Below are 10,546 nucleotides of genomic sequence, written 5' to 3' on the forward strand. Positions count from 1 at the left end.
CTGCAGTGGGCGGAGCTTTAACATATAATTAACTATGACTGCAGTGGGCGGGGCTTTAGCATATCATTAACTATGACTGCAGTGGGCGGGGCTTTAGCATATCATTAAATATGACTGCAGTGGGCGGAGCTTTAGCATATCATTAACTATGACTGCAGTGGGCGGAGCTTTAGCATATCATTAACTATGACTGCAGTGGGCGGAGCTTTAGCATATCATTAACTGTGACTGCTGTGGGCGGAGCTTTAGCATATCATTAATAAAGAGCAATACCTTTGTACAGCGTTCACTACAGCAAAGTTTAGAAAGTGGATCTCTGAGATAAGTGAATGGAGACGGAGCTCATTTGCATATTCATGAGTCTGTTTATACAAATGTTGAGTTACATTCAAGTTATTTTAAGGCATTAAAAAATTTTATTTCACAGAAAAAAAACATTGAAGTATGTAATTTTGGTGATGAAAGATGAGTCTTAAAGGATAGAATTACTGACTGCAAGGGCTCTTGAACTAATCTGACAGCTGAAAGCTCATGAAGTGAGCAGGTGTACGCCAGCCCTATAATGGGGAGAGTACCTTGAGTAGATGGCCCGTATAAGACTGCAGTTGAGTCTTTATCTCCAGTATCATACACCACTGGACTGACTGCTCCCACATCGCTCTGACACTGACCAGCTCCAAACCGCACCGGGTACTTCTGTTACAACACAACAACACAACACACCTCAGTCTAACGCTTAAAGCTGTTTCATTCTCTCCAGAATTATTGTAATTTTACTGGTGTTCAGGGGAGAGCAGGGTCAGTCAACGTCGTGTTGCACAAATGCCTTTTCTCCAAGGAAAGACAGGCATGGTTTTTTCAGGCAGTGACCAAATTTGAGAGGTTTTAGACTAGTGGAAATGCAATGCATAACTTGATTTTTCCCTCTCTAAATTAGTCATAAATCTTCACACACACCGAAATCTACAGTTTTATTCCTATACTGTAAAAACATATTTTAAAAATAAGTTACCTGGTTGCCTTAAAATTTTGAGTTCATTGAAATTAAAAAATTGAGTTAATACAATGATTTTTTTTTTAGAATCGACAACCTTTATTCAAATATTATTACAAAATATATAATATTTGGTAAGCATATTGTGTAATTGTGTGTTTTTATTTGTGATGACGCAGCCAAATTGTGCTATTTTCATCATTTATGACATTTTTTATGTGGTTCAGATACAATAATATTTTCTGTTTCTATTTATTAAACAAATTTCCTTCATTTTATCAACTCAAATTTTTAATTTAAATGAACTCAAAATTTGAAGGCAACCAGGTCACTTACTTTTTTAAGTTAAACCAACAAAAACCCAAATATTTTTTTACAGTGTAGAGTGATTTTTGGGGAATTGTATTGAATCCACTTAGGGTCAATTTGACCCGGATCACACTGAGTGTCACAGAAAGCTGACAGTGCATCCGTGCATGCTGGATTTGGCGATTGTACCAGAAGAGTGTGTGAGTGTGTTTGACCTTGAATAAGTGGTAGAGGTTTCCGCCGTGCTCGCTCAGGAATTGGCTCTCCGTATGGTAGCGCAGGATGGCAGAAGATGTCCAGTTTTCCAGCTGCTGGTTATTTGGGATGTGCCACACCGACACGTCTCGCGCAGAGATGTCGTAGTAGCCAGGATTCTGCGGGATTTGAGAGCATTAGTACATCAGATGATCAGGAACATGCACTCAGTTCCAATTTTGTAGTCGAGACCAGCTCATTCGAGTCCGAGTTGAGACCGAGACCAGACGGCGTGATCATAGATATATTTACATAGATGCCTCATTCGACCGATCCACACAGTCACTAATAAGGAATATATATATATATATATTCGGCGGGCGACCTTAGACATTTTTGGTGGAGATGCTCATTTTATTATTAATTAAACAAGGTTTGGATTTCTCCGTGACACTTTAGTCCTACTTTGCAAACAGTAAATATATATTAAAATAATAGTTAAGACCCATAATGTAGCAGCAATATGACTTTCTGGAAAACACGATCACTAGGCGGATGCAGCGTAAAATAGAAGCGCGAGCATGAGCGCAGGCCTAAAAAGCCACTTGCAGACTTCTACAACGAACAAACTACTCAGCATTATCTGTCAAAATGCTGATATTTTATGCATATACAGAAACAATTAGCTCCACATGTTGATGAAAATTGTTCCCTTTGCTTCAGTAACAGATATACCGCTGAATTTACACATCGCAGTATGTTTTTTGTGCTTTTTTTAGAGTCTTACTACATATCTTTGTGGCTCTTATTAGCAAACTGAATATCAGATGATGTGGCAGACATTTACACACATAGTTCAGAGCTAGAGGCTCACTCCACTGGACATCCTTCCTGACCTGAGTCCTGCTACTTGTGCACTAATGTTAGTTATGCGCAGTTGCGCTTAAGAAAATCACACATCATTGGACGTGTCAAACATCAATTAAAAAATATATATTAAAGGGGTGTTTGCATGCGATTTGACTTGTTTAGCTTTAGTTAGTGTGTAATGTCGCTGCTTGAGCATTAACAGTATCTGCAAAGTTACAGCGCTGAAAGTTCACTGCAAACGGAGATATTGTCTTTTAAAGTTACGGCAGTTTATTGCCTACAAAAATGGCCGGTTTGGACTACAACGAGCTTCTTCCTGGGTTGGTGACATCATAAACCCTCGCTAGTCTCCGCAGATGTGACTTCTGCCTGTAATGGGAAGGGGCGTGGCCTTAACCTGTGCTTCAGCCAATAAAAATACAGGAAACTACATTTGGCCATCTGACCAATCTAAGACCATTGTGTTTTTCAGAGGGAGGGGCTTCAGAGAAGCAGGAAGCAGACGAGCCGTTCAAAGGACAGACAGCGGTGTGGAATAAAGGGAGGATAGAAGAAAAATACAGCGTTAGAAAGAGAAAGAAGTATTAAGACATGTTATACTGTGGCCCATAAACACAACCAAGCCTAGAATAAAACCAAGGAACCACCGCTTAGAGTAATAATCATGAATATTTTGAATGGGACTCGAGTGGACTCGGAAATAAGTCAGAGTCCTAATATGTTCAAGTACGAGTCAAGACCGAGTCCGAGTCTCGAGTACAAATCACTGTTTAGTTTGGTGTGCTGAAGCACCTTGTAGTCGTCACTCGTGGAGCCCTCCGCGGAGCCGAATGTGGCGGTGTTGGCCCACGCCCCGTCTCCTTCAGGCTGGCTCTGGTCATTCCCCTGCTGGCTGGACCAGCGGTCACCGACGGAGCACCGGCCTTTAATGTTGTTCTCATGGACGCTGGCCACTAAAGTCCACCCACCGCCGGCCGAACTCATGTCACAGAACGCCTGGTAATAAGAGCCGCTCGCTGTGGTCAGGATATACATGCCATCTGAGGAGACACAAACACAGAGGTGGACGAATACACAACTTCATTACTGGAGTAAAACTGCTGGTCTAATATTACTCCGTTACAAGTGAAAGTTTTTACTGCAGTAAAAGTACAGAAGTATTTGTTTTCTAAAGTACTTAAGTATCAAAAGTAAATTTCCTTCTTTCTTATGTCGCCGCATTATTGTATTATAGTTGTTTAAATGCACATTATGCCATCATGGTTTAAGCCAGTCAGTGACGCTCCATCTGACACACTAGCAGACGACTAACTTAAACTCATTTAAATACTAAAGTTACAAAGCTCTTTATAAAGCTGCTGTCACTTTAAGGCCGAATGCACGGGTCCAATACACTGATACACATCTGATATTCTCACACTGTTCACCTTCACTGAAGACAGAATCAACTTTGTTTATGTGAATCCTCCACTAAATGAGCATTTGGACATCCGTCTTCTTCCATTTTGCTCTAAACTATAAATCAGTGTTTAATAAATGCTGTGAAATCATTGAACTTCACGAGACTCTACAAGAGTGATTCCTGAAAGGCTTTCTGCAAAAACCCAAACACCTTTTAAAGAAGAAAAAAATCATCACTGACTTTCAAAGCTGCGACAGAAACGACTTTCCACTTCGAGGACCTTGATAGAAATGTAGTGGAGTAAAGAGGACGATATTTGTCTTTCAGATGGAGTGAAGTTAAAGTCAGAAGATTACAGAAAAAATAATACTCCAGTAAAGCACAGAGACTCAGACAGTGGACTTCAGTACAGGACTCGAGGAAATGAGCTGAGGGACTGAGCTCAAGCACTTTCACAAAGCTGCTTGACTCTGACCTAACTCAACTCACGGCTCATTCAATCATCATATAAAACAAGCCGAAGCATTGGAGTTATGAAGTGAGCAAAAGATAATGACTGACGAAAACACTTCCTCTCTGTTCAGATTCAGCTCTGCTCAGCTACACAAGGTGATGCATTGAGATTTCAAGCACTAAAAATACTTTTGGGTTGATGATCAGATCCTCATCTGAGAATGATTAGTGAAGGATCGTGACACTGAAGACTGGAGTAATGATGATAAACTCAGCTTTGATCACAGGAATAAATCACACTTTACTATATATTCACACAGAGAACAGATGATTTACACTGGAGGAATATATTACACTGCTTTACTGGAGTTATGATCAGATTAATGCAGCTCTAGTGAGTATACGTGAGAGAACATTAAAAAATCCAGTAACAAGGTTTCATTAGTTAACATTGTCTTAAAATGAGCAATACTTCGGCGTTTATTAATCTTAATCAATGGTAATTTCAACATTTAGGAATACAAGTTTTACATTAAAATTTGTATTTAATAAAAGTTGTAAAGTAACGTCAAAAACGGTTATTAAATGCCTTCACCCTCTGGTGCTCTTCGTTCATTTTCGACTGAATATTTGTGGGGTTTGGGGGTTTTTTTGTTTTGTTTTTGCTTCAGAATGATATGAAAACTGTTAAAGGTTTTGGCACGTGCTGTGGAACACACACAATCATGGACATTTCCCCACTTATTTCAATACAGAAATATTTTTTGTGTGCAGCAAATGGTAAAAAATTAGCTATAATTTATTTTTTCAGTCTATCTGAAATACTATCTCTTACATACATTGGTTTTCTTTAAATGTTATGACTTTCTCTCATTTAGGGTCATGAACATGCATGCAACGTTTCAACATGCTGATGCGTTTTGTCATATACACACAAAATAAATGTTACATTCGTGATGATCACGGGTCAATTTGACCCGCGTATTTTGTTGTTCTAAGGCAACTGTAGAAACCCAAAATAACACGTATTGGTTATACTTTGTTATTTTAGTTTTTTACTAACCTATGAAGCTAAAGAAATAGTTTTTCCCCCACTTATTTCAATACAGAAATATTTTTTTTATACCATAAATGGTAAAAAAATAGCTATAATTTCTTTTTTCAGTCTTTCTGAAATACTATCTAACCTACATTGGTTTTCTTTAAATGTTATGACTTTTTCTCATTTAGGTTTGTTAAAATGCATGCAAAGTTTCAACATATATCGTTTTGACATATACACACAAAATAAATGATACATTCGTGATGATCACGGGTCAATTTGACCCGCGTATTTTAATGTTCTAAGGCAACTGTAGAGACCAAAAATAACACTTATTGGTTATATCTAGTTATTTTAGTTTTTTACTAACCTAAATCATAAAACATGACCAGTAAATCGTAATTATTCAGAAGTTTTGACTGCACTCTTAGAAATAAAGGTTCTTAAATGGTTGTTTGGCAGGGTGTATGGTTCCATGGTAATATCCAAAGATCCTTTTTATTGCACAAAAGGTTATTTAGACTATAAAATGGTTAGGAAAAAAATGTTTTTTTGAACACAAAACTGTTCTTGAATGTTTCTCAAATGGCATCACTGTGAAAGCCCATTTTTGATTCCTGCACTCTAAAAAATGCTGGGTTAAAAACCACCCAAGTTGGGTTGAAAATGGACAAACCCAGAAATTGGGTTGTTTGAATGGGTCCATTCACTGGGTTCAAACAACGCAATTTCTGGGTTTGTTCATTTTCAACCCAGCTTGGGCTGTTTTTAACCCAGCATTTCTCGAGTGTGTCACCTTTATTTTGAAGTGTGTTTGATAATGAGAGACAGCTCTTACCCTGCGCGGCCGGATTCTTCTCTCTGATCTCCAGGCAGCTGCGAGCGAGACTCCTCAATCTGGCGTGATATTTGCCCAGCTCTGGGTTGACATATGAGCCATTGATAATGATCGGTTTAGGGGTGACCGGGGTTCCCAATACTGCAAACAAGACAGAGATATGAACGCCACATTCACAGACACATTTCAGAATAATGTCACGGCCATATTCCTGATCCCCTTACCCGTGTGCTGTAAGTGCAGAAGGCACATGAGGAAGAAGACGGTGTTGAGCATTGTGTCGAGTGTCCAGCTCTAGATGAGGATTGTTCTGCTGACCACCAGCTTTTATCTGCTGATATCTGGAGGAAAACTGCCATTGTGCAACACTGGTCGAGTGTAATCATTAAACATGAATTGGAAATCAGGGAAATGCCCAATACTGAAACACCAGTGCATCCTCATGGGCTGTTTACTTATCAGTTCGTCATGAGACATGACATCTATATTTGTGTTCCCGGCACGTGCTTTCATCACAACACATTATGGGAAAGTGTTCAGCCCGGCCTCCTCTGTTTACATCTCAGTGCCTCGGACCTGGCTTTTTTTACGGGAAAGTATTTGAGAAAGTAATTGTTGAATTCGGCTCTGATAGCTTCAGGCTGATAAACAAACAGAGATGATAATATACCGAAAAAAATCTATTATTTAACATCTCTCAATTGAGAAAAATACATTCATTCATTTATCAACAAAACTAGTAGGATTTGAATCATAAGGGAACACTTGCAGGCTTCTACCTTTCACAGTGAATGTTTTTTCTTTTCTTCCAGCTGTAGCTTTGCATTTCTCCTTTATTTTTCTATTCATCTCTTGCGGATTCACATTGTGTCACTGTGCAGAATGATTAAATGCCCAGCAGGACATTTGCTTGCCCAAGTCTTGTAAACATACTGTGCCTTTAATGAAGCGAACCCAACCAAGGCCAATGTCCACTGGAGTGTTCCAGTCTGTGTGTTCATACTAGGCATTTCCCAATGTGCTAACTTCCCAAAAATAGACCCTCCTGAACGCTTTGGGAAATTCACCACATCTCAGAGAATATCAATAGTTAGGTTGGTGCAATAATAAGGATTCACAATTATTAATTTGCTTGTTTCAAATACACACCGGTCAGGCATAACATTATGACACTGCTGATCTCTTGATCACGGCTCCTGTTAGTGGGTGGGATATATTAGGCAGCAAGTGAACATTTAGTCCTCAGAGTTGATGTGTGTGAAGCAGGAGAAATGGGCAAGCGTAAGGATTTGAGCGAGTTTGGCCAAATTGTGACGGCTAGACGACTGGGTCAGAGCATCTCCAAAACTGCAGCTCTTGTGGGCTGTTCCCGGTCTGCAGTGGTCAGTATCTATCAAAAGTGCTCCAAGGAAGGACCAGTGGAGAACCGGCCACAGGGTCATGGGCGGCCAAGGCTCATTGATGACCGTGGGGAGCGAAGGCTGGCCCGTGGGGTCCGATCAAACAGACGAGCTACTGGAGCTCAAACTGCTCCAGAAGTTAATGCTGGTTCTGATAGAAAGCTGGCAGAATACACAGAGCAGCTCAGTTTGAGGAGCACAACAACCAGTTTGAGGCGTTGACTCGGCCTCCAGATTCCCCAGATCTCAATCCAATCGAGCATCTGTGGGATGAGCCGAACAAACAAGTCCGATCCATGGAGGCCCCACCTCGCAATTTACAGAACATAAAGGATCTGCTGCTACCATCTTGGTGCCAGATACCACAGCACACCTTCAGGGGTCTAGAGGAGTCCATGCCACACACAATATTAGGAAGGTGGTCGTAATGTTATGCCTGATCGCTGTGTATTATAAATACAAAACTATAAAGAATTCAATTTAGAAAAAAATATTATTTATTTTATTATTATTGAATTATTATTACTACTGTAAGTAGTCCTGATACACTCACCAACTGTTGCTCTTGCTTTATAGTCAGATAGTACCAGTGTTGGGGAAGTTACTCTAAAAAAGTAATTACTAGTTACTAATTACATCTTCAATAGTGTAATATAGATTACTGTACAAATTACTCTCTCCAAAAAGTATTTAATTATTACTTTTTAATTACTTTCTAAATCATATATCAACCCTCGAGTTAAGCGATTCAATGTTAGACGTGAAACGGCTCTTCTAATTCATTCAAATACAATATAAATTCACATAAATTACTCTTATTAACTGACCAAAGTATTACAAATGTGAGAAGGATTCATAAAAACATGCATTTTAAATACTAAAGACTTTAAATGTTGATGTTAAGTCCACTATTAAATTATGTATAATTATATTTAGTATTCAGTTCAATTATCAGAAGGAACTGTAATTAAAGTACAGAAAAAATAAGAGTAATCGCTTACTTTACTTTTTCAAGGGAAAATAAATTAAAATACAGTAACTAATTACACCCAGCCCTGGATAGAAGATGAAATAATCTTAATAGAGATTGTTTATTGTAGTATGTTCATGTGGATTGTGAACTGATTTATACACAATGACACTTAAAATTCTGGCTCAGATCATAATTCGATGCATACGTGTAAACACACAAATCTTCATGAGATCCGATTTTTCTGCATCCGTTCTGATCCACTCACAAATGTGGTGTTAAATAATCAGATACATATCCCCATGGGCGTCGGAACCATTGTGTGTGTGTGTGGGACGAGACCCACCCACTTTTTATGACCAATGATATTGGACCCGCCCACTTTTTATGACCAATGATATTGGACCCACCCACTTTTTATGACCAATGATATTGGACCCACCCACTTTTTATGACCAATGATATTGGACCCGCCCACTTTTTATGACCAATGATATTGGACCCACCCACTTTTTACGACCAATGATATTGGACCCGCCCACTTTTTATGACCAATGATATTGGACCCACCCACTTTTTATGACCAATGATATTGGACCCACCCACTTTTTATGACCAATGATATTGGACCCGCCCACTTTTTATGACCAATGATATTGGACCCACCCACTTTTTACGACCAATGATATTGGACCCGCCCACTTTTTATGACCAATGATATTGGACCCACCCACTTTTTATTTGCTTCCGACGCCCACACTGTAAAAATGTTTTGTTGGTTTAACTTAAAAAAGTAAGTAACCTGGTTGCCTTCAAATTTTGAGTTGATTGAAATTAAAAATTTGAGTTGATACAATGAAGGATATTTGTTTAATAAATAGAAACTCAAAATATTATTGTATCTGAACCACATAAAAAATGTGATAAATCATGAAAATAGCACAATTTGGCTGCGTCATCACAAATAAAACACACAGTTACCCAATATGCTTACAAAATCTGTTAATAATATTTTAATAAAGGTTGTCGAATCTCAAAAATGTTCATTGTATTAACTCAACATTTTAATTTCAATGAACTCAAAATTTTAAGGCAACCAGGTGACTTATTTTCTAAATATTTGTTTACAGCGCAGGCATATCCCATATCTGGCCATCTGACCTGCATCTAAACACATATCTGATTTCCCCTGTAGTTCCAAACCACCACAACATGAGGACGGAACAAAGATCACTTTTTAATGTGGTATTATGAAGCAGACATGCATATATTCACTCGCAATAAAACTCTCAGGTTTATTTATAAGAACTTGTTAGTTGAGAAATCGCGCACACGCAGACACATTCAGGATCTTTTTCCTGCCCCTTGTTTTAAAATGTCCATTTAGGTCAGTGGTGCGTGAACACACATCCCTCTCCCGTCTCTGTTTCCGAGCAGCCTTGACAGATTAACCTCAGGATGAGGTCTGGTGTGAATAATGTCACCTGTGGAGTTGAAGAGGCGGAGCTCTGCAGGTGTCAGTAAAGGCCCTCAGTCTCTCTTCACCTCACAGGGACGGAACGGGCGGCCGCTGGCAAACAAAACCTACCTTTAATACTTAAAGTCCCCCTGTGGTGAAAATCAAGTTTTTAAAGTTGTTAGTATGTATATGTGGTGATTTTATTATGCTTTAAGACAAACCAATCACATATTCATAAGCTGAAAATAACACTCTTTAAAACTGCAGTGAACAACATATCATTAGCTATGACTGCTGTGGGCGGAGCTTTGGCATATCATTAACTATGACTGCTATGGGCGGAGCTTTAGCATATCATTAACTATGACTGCAGTGGGCGGAGCTTTGGCATATCATTAAATATGACTCCTGTGGGCGGAGCTTTGGCATATCATTAAATATGACTCCTGTGGGCGGAGCTTTAGCATATCATTAACTATGACTGCTATGGGCGGAGCTTTGGCATATCATTAAATATGACTCCTGTGGGCGGAGCTTTGGCATATCATTAACTATGACTGCTGTGAGCGGAGCTTTAGCATATCATTAACTATGACTGCTGTGGGCGGAGCTTT

The 10,546-nt window shown here is 39.1% G+C and overlaps 1 protein-coding gene across 1 annotated transcript in view; it reads right to left on the bottom strand.

The window, feature by feature from the left end:
• itln3 (intelectin 3) overlaps nucleotides 1-6,486 on the bottom strand; it is a 7,494-nt gene extending 1,008 nt beyond the window's left edge. Inside the window, 5 exon segments of the mRNA XM_067456755.1 lie at nucleotides 576-696; nucleotides 1,519-1,677; nucleotides 3,161-3,408; nucleotides 6,104-6,244; nucleotides 6,328-6,486. Of these exon segments, the coding sequence (XP_067312856.1) occupies nucleotides 576-696; nucleotides 1,519-1,677; nucleotides 3,161-3,408; nucleotides 6,104-6,244; nucleotides 6,328-6,379 (721 nt within the window). The 5' untranslated portion in view covers nucleotides 6,380-6,486.
• Nucleotides 6,487-10,546: the final 4,060 nt, after the last annotated feature.

This window comes from Pseudorasbora parva, chromosome 11 (assembly GCF_024679245.1).
Source record: "Pseudorasbora parva isolate DD20220531a chromosome 11, ASM2467924v1, whole genome shotgun sequence".
Taxonomy (NCBI): Eukaryota; Metazoa; Chordata; class Actinopteri; order Cypriniformes; family Gobionidae; genus Pseudorasbora; species Pseudorasbora parva.